The 18656-nt window shown below is 39.3% G+C and overlaps 1 protein-coding gene across 2 annotated transcripts in view; it reads right to left on the bottom strand.

Annotated features, from left to right (window-relative positions):
• LOC140734679 (UPF0606 protein KIAA1549-like) overlaps positions 1-18656 on the bottom strand; it is a 269781-nt gene that overhangs the window by 87345 nt on the left and 163780 nt on the right. For both annotated transcript variants that reach the window (XM_073058967.1, XM_073058968.1), the window contains exons 6-7: positions 7545-7731; positions 5707-5766 (exon numbers count right to left, since the gene is read on the bottom strand). In XM_073058967.1, coding sequence (XP_072915068.1) covers positions 5707-5766; positions 7545-7731 — 247 coding nt within the window. The remainder of the gene's footprint in view (positions 1-5706; positions 5767-7544; positions 7732-18656) is intronic.

Below are 18656 nucleotides of genomic sequence, written 5' to 3'. Positions count from 1 at the left end.
CTCATGTGAGGAAGGAGGACAAATATCGCTTTTTTAGGTCTTGGCGGGGTCAACAGTATCATTCGAATTCGAATGCCAAAGTTAAGGGAGTTTCAATTTTTATTGACTCCTCTATTGCATTTGTTCAACACGATATCCTTTCGGATCCGAATGGTAGATTTTTGTTAATTACGGGTTTACTCGGTAATAAAAAGGTTGCTATGGTTAATGTTTATGCCCCGAATGTGGATTGTCCTGACTTTTTTAAGTCCTTATTTACTTCTTTACCTAATTTAAATGAATATAAGTTAATAATGGGTGGTGACTTTAATTGTTGTTTAATTCCTTTGATGGACAAATCTACACCTATTCAGACTCTACCCAATAAGTCGGCCACTTGTATTAACTCCTTTTTGACTGATAATGGAGTTTTTGATATTTGGAGATTTCGTCATCCTAATGACAAAGAGTTTTCTTTTTTCTCACATGTTTATCACTCCTATTCGAGAATTGATTATTTTTTTATTGACTCTTGTTTTATTCCATCGGTAATTGGTTGTAATTATGATATTATAGCTATTTCTGACCATGCTCCATTAAAACTTTCTATTAATTTTACGGATACAGCTTTAAATGCTAGACAATGGCGATTTGACTCTACCTTATTGCAAGAACCGGACTTTATTAAATTTATGAAGGAACAGATTGATTTCTTCTTTTCAACTAATTCCACGGAGGATATCTCATGCGGAACACTTTGGGACACTTTAAAAGCGTATATACGTGGACAGATTATCTCGTATTCTGCTGGTCTGAGAAAACGCATTAAGAAGGAAACTCTTTTACTGGTTGATAAAATTAAAGAGATTGACAAGAAATATTCGACTACTCCTAGCATGGAACTTTATAAACAAAGGGTTGAACTTCAAATGGAACATAGTTTATTACTTACATCTCCGATAGAAAATCAATTAATGAAAACCAGATCTGATTTCTATATACATAGTGATAAATCAGGAAAACTGTTAGCTAGTCAGCTGAAGAATGTTTCAGTTAAACGCCAGATTACTAAGGTTCGACAGCAGAATGGGGATTTGACAGTTAACCATGATGACATAAATAAGTCTTTTCAAGACTTTTATACCTCCCTGTATAAATCTGAATTCCCTCAGGATCATAATACCATGTGTGATTTTCTCGGGAAATTGAATTTTCTAAAACTATCATCTGATGATCTTTCAATAATAGATACTCCGTTTACGGATGCGGAAATTAAAGGGGTTATTTCCTCAATGAATTCTGGGAAAGCACCAGGTCCAGATGGGTATACAGTAGAATTTTTTAAATGTTTTTCTGATACTCTATCTCCTTGGTTATGCAAGGTTTTTGAAGAAGCAATTAGATTGGGGAAGTTGCCACAATCTTTTTATAGAGCTTCCATTTCTTTAATACTGAAGAAAGATAAAGACCCTACTGATTGTGCTTCCTACAGACCAATATCTTTATTGAATGTGGATTCTAAGATTTTTTCCAAGTTGCTGGCTTCTAGGTTGGAGAAGGTATTACCCCAAATTATTTCGGAAGACCAAACCGGTTTTATTAAAAATCGCTATTCTTTTTTCAATGTTAGGAGATTATTGAATATTGTTTATACTCCTTCACATAATACTTCAGAATGTGTTATTTCATTAGATGCGGAAAAAGCATTTGATAGAGTTGAATGGCCTTACTTTTTTTATGTGTTGGAGAAGTTTAATTTCAGTCCGACCTTCATTTCTTGGATTAAACTGATATATCAAACTCCAGTAGCCTCGGTGTTTACTAATAATCAAAGATCTCCATTTTTTCGTTTATTTCGGGGCACTAGACAAGGTTGTCCTCTTAGTCCATTACTATTTAACATCGCTTTAGAACCTTTGGCAATTGCCATCAGAGAATCACAGGATATTTTGGGTATTAATCGTGGAACAGATATTCATAAGGTATCTTTATATGCAGACGATTTATTATTATTCATCTCTAATCCTGAGAAATCTATTCCAGCAGTCTTATCATTGTTGGCTCAATTTAGTGAGTTTTCTGGGTATAAGTTAAATCTTAGTAAGAGTGAATTGTTTCCTTTGAATAGACAGGTCCCAAATTATGGTATTTTACCTTTTAAATTAGCTAATGATTCTTTTACTTATTTAGGGATTAAAATTACCAAAAACCATAAAGAATTATTTCGGTTTAATTTTTTACCCTTAATTGATCAGATTAAAGGTTTGTTTACTAAGTGGTCACCATTATCTTTATCTCTGATAGGTAGGATTAATGCTATTAAGATGGTTATTTTACCTAAATTTTTATATGTTTTTCAAGCGGTACCAATTTTTATTCCGAAATCCTTTTTTACTAATGTTGATTCAAAAATTTCTTCATATATATGGCAGAATAAAAATCCCAGGTTAGGTAAAATATACTTACAGAAGACAAAGAAGGATGGTGGGTTGGCATTACCCAATTTCAGATTTTATTATTGGGCAGTTAATATTAGATATTTGATATGTTGGTTGAAAGAATGGGATGGTCCTTTTGACCCTCATTGGGTGAGTTTGGAAACCAAATCGGTTTCTGCTTATGCTCTGGGTTCTATCTTAGGGACATCTCTCCCTTTTGCTCTTTCTAAATTGCCGAAGCGAATTGACAACCCGATAGTTAAATATACCTTACGTATATGGTTTCAATTTCGGAAATTTTTCGGGTTGACTCAATTCGTGTTAAATAGTCCTATTGTATCTAATTGTTTTTTCCACCCCTCAATTATAGATCATGCTTTTTTGGCTTGGAAAACTAAGGGATTATTAAGATTTTCCGACTTATTTTTGGACAACTGTTTTATGTCCTTTGAGCAACTAGCTAATAAATATAATTTGCCTAGATTTCATTTTTTTTAGATACTTACAGGTTAGGCATTTTTTAAGTACGGTACTTCCTTCGTTCCCAAATTCTCTGTCTTCAGATACTTTGGAAAGTTTGTTTGAATTAAACCCTTTTCAAAAAGGGCTTATATCAAAACTTTATAATATAATTATGAAGATACGTTCAGTGCCCTTTGATAAGACCAAAAATGATTGGGAAAGAGAACTTAATCTTATTATTCCTATTGAGAATTGGGATAGAATTCTTAAATTAGTTAATACATCATCTATATGTGCCAAACATTCATTATTACAATTTAAGGTTGTACATAGGGCCCATATGTCCAAGGATAAATTAGCTCATTTTTATTCTCATATAAACCCTATTTGTGACAGATGTCAATTAGAAATCGCTTCTTTAACTCATATGTTTTGGTCATGTCCACTTTTGAGAAAATATTGGAAAGATATTTTTGATATTATTTCGGCGGTATTGAACATTGATTTACAACCCCATCCTATTACCGCAATTTTTGGTTTACCGATGATGGACTTACTTCACTTATCTCCTTCCGTCTGTCGAATGATTGCTTTTCTCACTTTGATGGCTAGAAGATCTATTTTGTTGAATTGGAAGGAAATTAATCCTCCCACGGTATTTCATTGGCTTTCTCAAACTATGTTATGTCTAAATTTAGAAAAAATTAGAAGTGCTGTATTTGATACTTCTATTAAATTTGAAAAGATATGGAGACCATTTATTCAATATTTTCATATGATGTAATGGCCCTGTGCCAGGCTTATCGGTTTTTTTTCAGCTTTAATCGTATGTATGTTGAGAGGATCGGAGTTGACGTCATTGATGTTTATGTATGCTCGTGAGATACTATGAACAGCCCTTTTTTTTTCTACTTTTTAAAAGTTTTTTTTAGTTTTTTTTTCTTCTGTTTTTTTTCTTTTTCTTGATACTAGATTAGTAGATTAGCTAACTTTCTTAGATAGATTTTTTTTTTCTCTTTTTTATACTATATATTATGGAATATCTAAACTTACCTTGTTCATATATATACTATATGGTTTATGTTTTGGGAAACTTACTTATGCTGTATTCATTGTTTATGTATTTCTTTATGTATAATGGGAGTCTATATATTTGTAATCCCTTACCATTATTTGAATTGTATCTCATTCATAATATTCTAAATATTAATAAAAAGATTGAAAGAGAAAAAACTTTCTGAATAGTGATAGAACGGGAAAAGAGAAGGTGCAAAAAGACCAGAGGTCTTTGTGTATCAATTGCTGTTAGCAAAGCACTCAGTTGAACAGGCAGATAGAAGTATGTAGTCTGTTATCCCTCGGTGTAGGAGGATTTAAATTAAGGATATACATTTCAGCCGCAAGCACCTCACCGAGAGCCTATCTGGAGTTTTGTGGGCAGTTCTGCTCTCCTTATCAGAGGTACAAATTTCTTACCACAGAAGGAATGTAATAAAAGTTTACAGGACTAACTCTTGCGATGCAAGGACTGATATATAAAGGAGGGTTGGCTGCTTAGGTTCAGTGACTAATTGAAAAATGAGAGAGGATCTTAGAGAAACCTATACAATTCTAATGGAAGTAGACAGACAAGATAGAGAGTGGATGTCCCCGAGAGTTGCAGAGTCCAAAATAGAAATCAGGCTCAAAACATAAGGCGAGTCTTTTAGAATAATGATCAGGACATATTTCTACACCCAAGACCTTTGGAATTCTTCAGTGCAGAAGGAAATTATTAAATATATTTGAGAAGGAAGTAGGTATATTTGTAAATGTTAATAGCATCAAGGAATATAGGCAAAAAGTTGGGAATGAAGAACTGCTGTGAATTATGAGCTAGGATTGAATGGCAGAGGAAGTCCAGAGGGTCTAATGATCTACACCTGCTCCTATTTTCTACACCAGATTACAACAACATATTGAGTGACATGTATTCACGTGTACTTTGCATGATCAAATCAATATATTCTTTTCATGGCTAAATTGTGATTTATCTAATTTTACTTCATAGATCAATTCCCTGGAGATGGGCTTCATGGTTCCTAGTAATCCCTGAGGTTTAATCTTCTCCTAGGTCTTTCCAGTATCATTTGAGGATGTGTTACTGTATACATACTCTGATAGTAGGAATGCTCATGTCCAAAATTGTGTGAATCTTTGTGAATTCTTTCCTTTCCAATGGCCATACCAGTATTTAAACTTAACAGTTTTAGTCAGCTCTAGGAGCTGTTGGCATATTTATCATCTATGAACAAGCTTTTAACAATGATTTGCCCTCTCTTCATAGTCAGCATGGATTGTCACATTTTTCTCATTTTCACATGATAACTGTTGTTGTATTCATCTCAACCTCAGCAATTTTGGTGAAGTTACTTTGATTAAACCAAAACAAACACCTCTACAGTTCCATGGTTCATTTGGCCAATGATTGGGCTGCATTGGAGGCAATGAGAGGTTTTAACTGGGTCTCAAGCATGATTTTAATTTGTGTTCAGGTAGCTAATCTTAGCTGCAGCTTTAAAACTAGAAAAGGACCAGGCTCAGCTACAATTCCTGTTGTCAAAAACTTTAATTTGTAAGGTCCATCTGTCCTGTTTAGCAGCTAACACATAGAGCTTTTTGAGTGACTAGTCAATGTAAAATGTAACCTCAGCAATGAAGTACATATGGCTAGTTATTTTTTCCACTATTTAGGCCTAGTGCTGTCAAGTCTTCAACAGAAGTCCACATTACTAAACCTTTTAATGTGACTGTAGATGTGCCAAATGCGTGAGGTGCAGAAACCTACCTGTCTTTATCCAAGAAGCCATCAGTAAGTATGATCGGTTAAGTTCAGGGTAATAGATAGCTGTGAAAATTTAGAAATGCAGATTTTTTATGTGAAACTGAATATTTCAAGTAGTTTACATCTGTACAGATTTCTCCTCATAGGAGCTAAAACACATGGTGTGCTTATTTTTGTCACATATTTCACAGTCAATACTTCCTAGATTTGTTTTCATGCAGCACCTCTGTTACTAGAATTACTGAAAGCATAAAATGAAATTCTATCAGGGCCAGATCCATATGACAATCACCAGGCTGTAATGTAAAAATGAAAATGTCAGCCATATCATCAGCAGATACAGCAGTGTACATTCTTAAACATACTCCCCAGGTATTGTGTATGATTTACTTTTCTTGCTGGAAATTTCCTAATTACAGAAGGAAGCTGTGTGCTTATTAAGCCTGCGTAATGATCTTTAAAGATAACCAGGCTATTGACTACAGTAGCAAAATAGAAAATGCTCAAAATTCGATAGCTGATGGTGTTAAATTCCCACCAGTAGCACTTCCTGGCAGCAAAGCTACCATGCTCTTGAATTTAGAAAATTGAGAGCCTTTGGCTAGAGAACATCTAAATCTATCTGACACCTCCTAAGGATGACATATCTAAATTGTCAGTATAAAGCAGATTATTTACATTTAATTTTTAAAGAGTTGACTGTATCTCATAAATCAGGTTTCCTAAGGGTTGCGTATCCTCAAGGATGTCAAACTCATTGTAGTACAACCATGTAACTTTTAATTTCCCTAATCAGGGAGGAAAGAGCAGGCCTCAGTGTAAATATGTTAACCATCTCTAAGTCATTGATTCTAATGGGAGCAGTGAGATGCAGGTAGCCACCTCTGTGGATATTAGACTGAACATTTCTTACATCTGCATGGAACCAGCTCAGGTTCAGCATTAATGGAAAAAGTTCATCGAGTACTCTGCATTGTGAATTACAGGCATTCTTTGCCAATACATGTACATGTAGAAATTGAATGAACAATATTGGGCTTTTTTTTAATTCTAAACACAAATTTGCGGAGACTTAGTATGTCACCAAAGTCTTTAGCAAATTTCCACAGATGTACCGTGGAGAGCATTTTAACTGGTTACATCACCACCTAGTACGGAGGAGCTACTGCACAGTATCAGAAAAAGCTGCAGAAAGTTTTAAACTCAGCCAGTTCCATTATGAGCGCAAGCATCCCAGCATCTAAGATACTTTCAAAAGGTGGCATCCATCATTAAGGATCCCCACCACCCAAGAGATATTCTCTTCTCATTGCCACCAATCAGAGAGGAGTTACAAGAGCCCAAAGATACATAATGCTTCAGGAACAGCTTCTTCCCTTCCGCCATCAGATTTCTGAACGGACAATGAACCCACAAATACTACCTCACTACATTTGCTCTCTTTTTGCATTAATTTTTAAATATATGTTTCTTATAACAATTTACAGTATGTAGTATGTATTGCACTATAATGCAGCCAAGAAACAACAAATTTCACAATATACATCAGTGATAATAAACCTGATTCTGATGTGTTTGCTGTATGTTGTGGGCCAGAGTTTGTTTCTGAATACCCAATAAGTGTGTTTGATTCTGACACTAAATACCTAAATTAGAAAATTCAGCACTTTTAAAAACTAATTTTTTTTTAACAAGTTGGTTGGTATACTTTTTAAATTGGATCATACACAAGTAATTTCCAAATCAGTTCAACTAATTTGCTTCCATGTGCATCCACAAATGTGAGAGCATTGTTACATCAAAATAATTAAATAACTTGAATAAATGGGAAAAGAACTTACGTTCAGCTGTCTTAAAGACAGGAAATCCAAGGTAAAAACTAAATTCTACCAGATTCAGTATCCTCAGCAAGTCGCTGACATCTGAGCCATTCAGGAATCCCCGCTGACTGTTAATAGCGAAGGTTATATTAACGGGGCCTTGCCGCAATCCTCCGAAATTCTGCACTGTATGCGTAACATTTATTATCTGCAAGAAATGACGCCAAATAAAAGTTAACTGTGCACCAAGGTATAACAGCAGTTATGGAAATTTAAGACCAGGACGTTGGCAAGACAAAATTAAACGGATAAGCATTTTACAGCTTCATGTCCTACTTCACACTGGGTAAGAAGGTATTTTCTCCTTAGAATGGCCTGTTTATCACATAAATTAACTGGAGCATGAATTAATGAAAATAGGTTGTTTAGAACTTCATCTCTCACAAATTTCAGCATCAGTGGTCTATAGTTAGCCATTTCATCTTGAATGTTTTCTATTTCTACTCCTCAAGATAATTTTGATACAGCAGAGATTGGCTGGAAGAGGGTCTAAATTTTGATGCATACTGACCATAAAAATTCTCATCTTCCCAATAAAATAGTTAATCATAACGAATATCAGTGGAAGACAAAACTGTTAAAGGAGACTTGGGCTATGGAATTCACCTAAAATTCACCCCAGATGAGACGCATACTGTATCTAGATCCTAGCAGCCTTTTTTTGCACACAATTGCCTCGTGTGTTTGAGATTTGCTGACGGTACATGGACAACAGTGTAATTGTAACAAAGTTATTAACATACATTTGTAAAATATTACTTTATAATTACATCTATTAGAGAGGATTTGGATCCAGAATCACCATAGTCACTATTCCATCTGGTATAAAAGGTTATTTGAAATACATTGAAGACCTTTGTCTAAATGTAAATAAGCTGTTTTTAATTGGCATTTCTGTGGTGTGTACAGCAAAGCTGGACAAATAGCCATCTATCTATGCAGGAGGTGCAACAAACGGAATGGCACCAATGCCATTTAAGTGGCAACTTTTTTAATTGGTACTGAAAAATGAATCATTCTTCAGAAACAGGCAACTGCTGTTTAATCAAGTATGCAAATATTGAGGACTGGAATTACTTTGACATAGTATTTGAGGTATTTAAGAGCCTCTTGGACAGGCACATGAATGAAAGAAAAATAGAGGGTTATGGGGTAGTGTGGGTTTAGTACTTTTTTTTAAGGATTATATGGGTCGGCACAACATGGAGGGCTGAAGGGCCTGTACTGTGCTGTAATGTTCTATCGCAGGGATTAGCTGGTAGAGAACCTATATTTTGTGGAGATTGAATTTAGGCCCATCCTCTCATATGTTTAAGTGCACACAATGACAATGACTTGGAAACTGTTGTCTGAATGTACACAAACAGAAGATGGAGTGGAAATAAAGATCCACTGGATAACGTGGATCATATCGCAGGAGCCACCTGTCAGTAAAATCAGAAATCAATGACGAGATGTCTTCAGTGCACCAACAGAGTCTATGGTTTCTACAGATAAAGAGTACTAGAAAATAAACACTCTGATACAGCACAAACATGGTCTACTGGGCAGCTGCTTCCAAATGCTTCTGAGATTTAGATACTTACAGCAGGCACCTAAAGGCATTGAAGAAATACCACCAACAAAATAAGTTAAACAACAATAGCATCCTCCATCAAACCAAGTACTTAATATTAAGATCCTGATATCAAGCCATACTGTCCACTCTCAAAACAGGCATAACTATTCTTAGCTCCATTGTGGGAAGAAATTTCCAGGTGGACTCAAGAAAGCTCCGAGGCTGATCTCGATACTTCTTGGTAAAAGTACACCATCACTGGCTCCTTAGAATCCTTGATCCCTTAGCTTTCCAAGCGGAGAAGCAGCAAATGGAATGGCACCAAAAGCTTTGACACCATTCATCAAAAACAGGGAAATACATCAAAAGGGTGTATTTCTTTAAAAATCACATGCATCCCATCAAGTATCTTCTGTCATATGTTGCAAAGACTGTAGTTTCCACATTTGTCTCATAAGCCATCTCAGAACTTGCAGAACAGAGGTAGAAACAAGGCATTCTTAATCACAAGGGGTACTGAATGCTGTCTCCATTCTCAGCAGTGAGGCACTAATATTACTAACAAAAAGTTAGGTGCTTCTGGTTCAAGGATAAATGCTGACTAGATACTAAAAGACGCTGCTTGAAATCATCACAGGATATGAAATCTTCAACATCTACTTAAACAAAGATGAAGCTTCAGTTTAACACTGCTTTCCGAACCATCAGTCTGGTGCTCAAGGTCATGAATTTTACTAGGATATCTACTAACTAGCAATGCAGATGAAATAAGAGTCCCTGAGGGGTCCAAATGAAATGAGTAGTACCATATTTCAAATTAACAGAGTATGCAGTGATTGGAGGTGCTTATTGTTGCAGAACAAATGGTACTAGGCAGTGAAGGCATATTTACAGATGATGCCTTTGAGACATTGATGCTCATTTTCAAGAAAAAAGGGTATCCAATGAGCACGCAAAATCAAAGAAACCCAAGCATATTTTCACACCCTGATGCACAGCCATGTACAACCAATTACTCTTCAGCTAATGACCCTTCTAAAGCTTTTGTGAAACATTACAGAATTTCATTGGTCAGTGAGCCACACCATGAAGCAGCACATTCCTACAGTAGGCTGCGAATTGTATCGAAACTGTTACCTTATTGTAATGCTTTTCCTTGCACATTGGTTGTTTGTCCATCCTGTTGGATGTGGTCTTTCATTGATTCTATTATGTTTCTTGGACTTACAATACAATTTACAGCAGTATTTACTGCTGTGTCGGATGAGTCCACCGTGAGGGCGGTTGGAACGTCCGTTCTGGGGTGCACCAGCATCGCGGCATCTGCCAAGGCTTCCTTGGCTTTAACGAAAGTGGCCACGGCCTCCTCGTCCCAAGTAATATCCTTGCCTTCAGGGTGTACAAAGGGCGCATGATATGGGCTGCTGAGGGGAGGAAATGGTGGTAGAAGTTCACCATACCAACGAACTCCTGCAGGCCTTTGACCATGTTGGGCCGGGCAAAGTGACGGATCACGTCTACCTTGGCGGGCAGAGGTGTTGCCCCGTCATTGGTAATCCTGTGGCCCAGGAAGTCGATGGTATCGAGACCGAACTGGCATTTGGCCAGGTTGATCGTGAGGCCGAAATCACTCAGGCGGGAGTAGAGCTGGTGGAGGTGAGACAAATGCTCCTGACGACAACTGCTGGCTATAAGGATGTCGTCCAATAGATGAACGCAAAGTCCAGGTCGCGTCCCACCGCGTCCATTAGCCGCTGGAACGTCTGTGCGGCATTCTTCAGGCCGAACGGCATTCGGAGGAACTCGAACAGGGCGAACGGGGTGATGAGTGCTGTTTTGGGGATGTCTTCAGGGTGCACTGGGATTTGATGGTATCCCCGGACAAGGTCAACTTTGGAAAAGATTCTTGCCCCGTGCAGGTTTGCTGCAAAGTCCTGTATGTGCGGCACAGGGTAGTGGTCTGGAGTGGTAGCCTCGTTTAGTCTGCGGTAGTCACCGTATGGTCTCCAACCCCCGGCTGCTTTGGGCACCATGTGCAGGGGGGAGGTCCATGGGCTGTTGGACCTCCGTACGATCCCCAATTCCTCCATCCTCTTGAACTCCTCCTTCGCCAGGCGGAGCTTTTCCGGGGGAGCCTTCGTGTGCGGGCGTGAAGGGCTGGTTCCTGGGTCGGAATGTGGTGCCGTACCCCGTGTCTGGGCATGGCTGCCGTGAACTGCGGTGCCAGAATCGATGGAAAGTCCGCCAGGATTCTGGTGAATTTGTTGTCCGACAGCATGATGGAGTCCAGGTGTGGGGCCGGCAACTTGGCTTCACCCAAGGAGAACATCTGGAAAGTCTTAGCATGTACCAGTCTTTTCCCTTGCAAGTCGACCAGCAGGCTATGAGCTCGCAAGAAGTCTGCCCCCAGGAGTGGTTGGGCCACCGCGGCCAGTGTGAAGTCCCACATGAACCGGCTGGTGCCGAACTGCAGCTGCACTGTGCGGGTGCCGTAGGTCCGTATCGTGCTGCCGTTTGCGGCCCTCAGGGTGGGTCCTGGCTTCCTGTTGCGGGTATTGTACCCCGTCGGGGGTAAGACGCTGATCTCCGCTCCAGTGTCAACCAAGAAGTGGCGTCCCGACTGTTTGTCCCAGATGTACAAGAGGCTGTCCTGGTGGCCAGCCACCATAGTCATTAGCGGCAGCTGACCTTGGCCCTTACAGGGTGGGCAACAATGGTGGGGTTTTGTGCCCCACCGCTGGTGGTAGAAACACCACTGTTCACTGGCCTCCTCACTCCTGCCTCTGTGTTGTGTGCGCCCCCCTGCCGGGCCTGGTTTGGTCCGCTGTTTGGCGTGTGACCTGGTAATCTGACCGACCGACGCCACGCTCTCCTTCTTGGCTTTCCACAGCACGTCTGCCCGGGCTGCCACGTTCCGGGGGTCGCTGAAACCTGCGTCGACCAGCAGTAAATGTATGTCCTCGGGCAGTCGCTCTAGGAACGCTTGCTCGAACATGAGGCAGGGCTTGTGTCCGTCATCCAGGGACAGCATCTTGTTCATCAATGCTGACGGCAGTCTGTCTCCCAAACCGTCCAGGTGAAGCAGGCAGGCACCTCGCTCACACCGCGAGAGGCCAAAGGTCCCAATGAGCAGCGCTTTGAATGCTTCATATTTGCCTTCTTCCCAGGGCGACTGCATGAAATCTGCAACCTGGGTGGCCGTCTCCTGGTCAAGGGCGCTCACCACGTGGTAGTAACGTGTGGAATCAGAGGATATCTGCTGAATCTGGAACTGGGCTTCTGCTCGGCTAAACCACACGCGTGGTCGCAGCGTCCAGAAAGTCGGCAGTTTTAGTGAAACTGCGTGAACAGATGAAGAGTCGGTCATCTTTGGTCCAAATCCAGTTTGGACCGTCGGGGTCACCAATGTAGCGATATGCTACACACAGCGCTGAAGTAGCTACACACAGTCCGTAAATTGTTTCGAAACTAGTTTATTCAAACTTCGCGGCGCTGGCATTTAATCCCTAGCGCCCGCCCTCTCCGGGTGGAAATGACGTCAGAGGTGCATTACCGAAGTCTCCCCCCGCGCGCTGGCTATTTGTGAGCCAGTTCACCTGCGCAGAAAGTGGGTCGCCACAATATCGCTTTTATGCTGCTGTTCTCTGACAGTCCTCCCTGTGTACAGGATGGAAAGCAGCAGGAAAAGTAATTACAACAAACTTGTTGTAATTGAGTGATACAACAAACTTGTGAAGGTAGTGAAGCATTGTGCTTTTAACACTGAGACTTCACTAGTTCTTTCCTATCATGCACCTTGAAATGATTAATTGCTACCATGGCTTATAATGAGCATCACTTTCATTTTCATTGGCAATTTCTCTCCTCTTTTCCATTAGACACAAACATCTGACAGCATGTACCACTAGGCTTAAGGAAAGCTTCTAACCTGCTGTTTGGAAGTCGATGGAATGGTTCCCTGGAACAATAAAATTGACTCTTAACTTCACAATAGTTATGAACCTCATTGTCTACCTGCACTGTACCCTCTCTGCTGTTGTTATACTTGATTTTGCATCTATTGTTGTTTTTATATTTTCTAACTCAATGCACTTTGGACCATGGGAGGAAACCAGAGCAGCTGGAGGAAACCTATGCACACACAGGAAGACGTACATATTTTCTTACAAATGATGCAAGATTTGAACTCTGAACTCCGATGCCCGTGTTCTAACAGTTTTATGCTGACCACTATGCTACCATGGTGCCTAATGAATGAGTAGGGACTTCAACAGGTTGGAATATCTCTCTGCATGCAATTCTGATCAAAAAATTGTGACGTACATTCTTCTAAGTTGCAAAGCCAGTGATGTTGAAAATTAGTCCAAAGCACTTGAACTCTCAACCAATGTTACAACAGCAGAGTGGAGATTTTCTGCAGGGCCATAACAAAATCACTATTCAAGGTTATAACAGAAGGATGAGAGGGGCTCTGATTGAATCATATAAGATTATTAAGGGATTGGACACGCTGGAGGCAGGAAGCATGTTCCCGCTGATGGGTGAGTCCAGAACTAGAGGCCACAGTTTAAGAATAAGGGGTAGGCCATTTAGAACAGAGATGCGGAAAAACTTTTTCACCCAGAGAGTGGTGGATATGTGGAATGCTCTGCCCCAGAAGGCAGTGGAGGCCAAGTCTCTGGATGCATTCAAGAGAGAGTTAGATAGAGCTCTTATAGATAGCGGGGTCAAGGGATATGGGGAGAGGGCAGGAACGGGGTACTGATTGTGTATGATCAGCCATGATCACAGCGAATGGCGGTGCTGGCTAGAAGGGCCGAATGGCCTACTCCTGCACCTACTGTCTATTGTCTATAGTTCCTTATTCACAAATCAATAACATGTTAGTTTGTTTAAAACTCATTGACCTGATATATTAAATTTTCCCCACAGTTGCTGCCTGGTCTGTTATTATCAGCATTTTAAAAAATTTATAATGTGGGATTCTCTTTACGTCTTTTTCAGAAATGCCACACACTGGATCAATTCACTAGGTCATCCACAATAAACCTTATTGGAAAGACATCGAAAATTTGTATTCTGCTCCAGGGAATGTTATCTCAAGACATTAATTTGCTGTGTTTAGTTACAAACCAAACATATTTTTCTGTACAATGTTTTCACAAAGCTATTACAAAGTTTGCATCGTTGCCCATAGAAACCCATCAGATATCTCTTGCAAGGCCAACAAACTGCTTTTTCCTAATTATCCTTGTGCTGCCCTTGAGTTGTTGCAGACCAGCTGATTATGTTACTCCCACAAATGATGCAGGAGTCAGAACCAACAAAAGCAAAAGGCAAAGGTGAAGTACTTATTAGTATGTACTCTGTTGCAATAAAATAAAGAATTTCTTATGTTTCCTTCACATACTTTATATGCATAGAAAGGTAAAATATATACTATATACTAAGACAAACATTTGACTAACTGACGCTAAATTATACCGGATGTACCTGTTCCAACTTAGAGAACTTACGTTTTTTTTCCGATTCCCAATCTGCAGTAACCTATGCACATCCTCCCTTATACTTTAAATCATCTCTAGATTACTTATAATACCTAATACAATGTAAATGCTATGTAAATAGTTGTTATGCTGTATTGTTTAGGGAATAATGACAAGAGAAAAAAGTCTGGACATGCTCAAACAACAAGTGCTGGAGAGGGAACTTCCGGGTTTTCCCGATCTGCGGTTGGTTGAATCTGCGCATGCGGAACCCACGGATAAGGAGGGCCAACTGTACTTTGTTCATTCAGAAATATTTTTATTTCAACTGCAATATCATTATTGTAAGTGATTTGTTTATTCAGAAAGACATTGTTAGAGAACCTAGTAGAACTAGTGCTACAAAATTTACAGTACATTAATAAAAAAAAGTTGAGATAAATAATCTTCACACACAACATTCTCAGATAAATTAACAAACGTAAAATCTCTTGAATCTTGAATAACCAATGAATTCTGTAATGATGGAACTATGCCGATGCCCAAATGGTTTCTCCTCAATACCTACCTTGTTATCTTGCTCAGAGCTACCCACTATTAAAAGGGCAGACTGCTGCATGTGATCACCAAAAGTCTCAATAACTTGCAAAGTGAGCAGCAACTCATAAATCGAATACAATGTTATTTACCTTCTGCTCTTGTTTCCTCTTAATGAAAAGACAGCTCTCCTATCTACTCTAATCTTCCTCATATTCCTCATACATCATCTGGTATCACACATCTGAGGATAATACAAGCTTATTTAAAAATGTGGAGATACATAACATCTTCTCCAGTATTCTAACATAAAAGGAACAGAAAGATATAAAACATATCCTTTTATCAGAAATCTCTAATTATTTGGAGAGATAAATAGGTCTGACTTCATACAGCAGCTATCCCCTCAATATCCTGAAGGAATATGCACACAATAAAGAATGTTTTGGAATGTAGTTACTGATACAGGATGGAAAATGACCATCTCTTGTCCACAGCATCACTTTAATAATGAGCTGAGATTAAATTTAAAACAAAGAGGCCTTCTCTACATTGGTGTGACCTCGTGTATATTGGGGGACCGCTTCAGAAGGGAGGATCTGAACAAATACACTAACGTTATCATAGACTTCATGAAGCCAGTCGTGGATGAGTGTATCCTAAAAAAATCCTTCAGAATCTTCCCCAACCAGAAGCCCTGGATGAACCAAGAGATCTGCAAACTGCTGCGGGTCAGATCAGTGGTGTTCAGGTTTGGTGACCAAGTAAAATACGAGAGGTCCAGATACAACCTCCGGAAAGTCATCTCACATGCGAAGTGATCATTCCAGACTAAATATGAATTACAGAGTGATGTTTGACAGTTCAGCCAGAGCTTAAATGTTATCACCACCTACAAAGTAAAATCAGGTGACATAAATTACACAAAGGATTTACTCCCAGCTTAGCTCAATGTCTTTTGTGAACACTTTGACCAACAAAACATGGAGCCACTTTCAGGAACTCTCTTAACCACCCCCCCCCCCCCCCCCCACTCCTGACAACCCTGTAATTTCAATCTCTGAGGCTAATGTGACAGCAACCATCAGGAGGGTGAACCAATAGAAAGCATCAGGCCCAAACAGGGTGCCTGGACAAGAACAACTGACAGGAGGTTAAATGACATCTTTAACCTGTCACTTCGGTAGTCTGAGGTACCCACCTGTTTCAAACAGGCTTCAATCATACCTGTTCCCAAGAAGAACATGGTTCCTGCTGCAATGACTATCATCCAGCAGCACATACATCCATTTAATGAAATATTTTGAGAGGTTGCTGATTAAACATATCAACTCCTGCTTGAGAAGCGATTTGGATCCTCTCCAATTTGCCTACAACAACAGGTCAACAGCAGATGCCATTTTCTTGGCTCTCCACTCAATGCTGGAACATTTGGACAGTGAAGATGCATACATCAGGATGATCTTCACTGACTACAGCTCTGCATTTAACACTATCACCTCTTCAGAACAAATCAATACCTCCAAAAACTAGGCCTCAATACCTCCTTGTGCAATTGGATCCTTAATTTCCTCACTTGCAGTCCCCAATCAGTTCTGAATGGCAACAACATCTCCTCCACAATCTCCAATAGCACAGGTGCACCTCCAAGCTATGTGCTTAGTCGCCTGGTCTAATTGCTTTGTACTTATGACTGAGGCTAAGCACAGCTCCAATGCCATATTTACGTTTGCTGACTGTTGTTGGCTGAATCAAATGTGGTGATGAATCAGCATATAAAAGAGATATTGAAAATCTGGCTGAGTGGTGCCACAACCACAACCTCTCAGTAAATGTCAGCATGACCAAAAAGCTGATTATTGACTTGGAAGTACATGAGCCAGCCCTACTCAGGGGATCAGAGATGGAGAGGATCAGCAACTTTATATTCCTCGGTGTTATCAGTTCAGAGGGTCTGTACTAGGTCAGGCACGCAACTGCCATGACAAAGAAGGCAGTGCCTCTACATTCTTAGAATCTTGTGAGGATTCAAGATGACATTTAAAATTTCGACAAACTTCTTGATGTGCTGTGGAGAGTGTACTGACTAGTTGCATCATGGTCTGGTATGGAAAGAGCAATGCCCTTGAATGGAAAAGCCTACAAAAGCAGTGGATGAAGCCTATGGATAAAGCCATTCATACCATTCAGCGCATCAACAAGATGTGCCATTGCAGGAAAATAGCATCCATTAAGGACCCACATCATCCAAGCCATGCTCTCTTCTCACTGCTACCACTGGAATGGAGGTACAGGAGCCTCATATTCCACAGCACCAGGTTAAGGAACAGTTATTACCCTTCTACCATCAGGCTCCTGACTAAAGGTGGATAATTTCACTAAACTTCACTCACACCAACACTGAACTGATTCTGCAACCGATGGACTCACTTTCAAGGACTCTACAACTCACGTTTGTTGTGCATTTAATATTTCAGTAATATTTGTGCAATTCTGAAAATATATTGTATGAGTAAGCATTCTTTGTTTGTTAAGTAATTCATTATGAGTTATATGTAAAACATATGAGATTTGCGTATAGTATGACGCTACTACATCATACATACTTGTCTCGTTTAAATATAAAATGAACTTAGACTCTCATTCCAGACCTCCTTGTTTTTCTTTCAATTATTTTTATGTTTTGGAGTTACAAAACATAACAGTGACGATGAGGAAGTATTAAACAAATTGAAGACAACTACCCATGTGTTGAAGCTCAGCGAGAAACAATCGAGTTTAAAAAAAAGGCAGCATAGCAGGAAACAGTCCAGTTAAAAAAAACTGCAACACGAGGTTTTTTTGGAAAAGGAGATGATCAAGTTAAAAGAAAAATGCAGAAAATGGATGTATTCACAGGTTCATAAATAGTGACTATCAGGCGTTAATATTAATAATCAATTTTTTAAAATGCAGAAATGGCTGACTACATTGAGAAGATTGATTTGACTGCACAAGTGATAACTGGATTTTGCATACTGGATGGATTGAATAGTATTTTAAAGTAAATAAGAAACAAGTACAAACTTTGTGAGGTGCATTGGACATAAAGGCATTCAGTTTGCTTAAAAGTTTGACTATTCCAACCAAACAATCCAAAATGAGCTTTGCTGATATCATGAAAGCAGGAACATTTAGAACCAAAACCATTGTTGGCTGCAGAACACTTTAGGCTTCCTTTTGATTTTGCTTATAAAGGGGATTCTATTTCAGCATACATGGCTGAATTGAAGTTTATCAGCATTCTCAGTTCGGTAATGGGCTTAATGATTCACTGACAGATCATTCAGTTTGTGCAGTCTTTCAAGAACACATCCAAAAATGGCATCCAAAGCACAACTTGCATTTAAAAGAGCAGTTGAAATAGATGTATTAACAGAAACCTCAAAGAGGCACGATTTGAGTTAAGTCAAGAATGAAAATGAGCATGAACAAAATTGCAATTGCAATGTC

The sequence above is a fragment of the Hemitrygon akajei genome, chromosome 10, assembly GCF_048418815.1.
Source record: "Hemitrygon akajei chromosome 10, sHemAka1.3, whole genome shotgun sequence".
NCBI lineage: Eukaryota > Metazoa > Chordata > Chondrichthyes > Myliobatiformes > Dasyatidae > Hemitrygon > Hemitrygon akajei.
The sequence above is the reverse complement of the archived record's forward strand: the minus strand, read 5'-3'. Positions and strand labels throughout refer to the sequence as shown.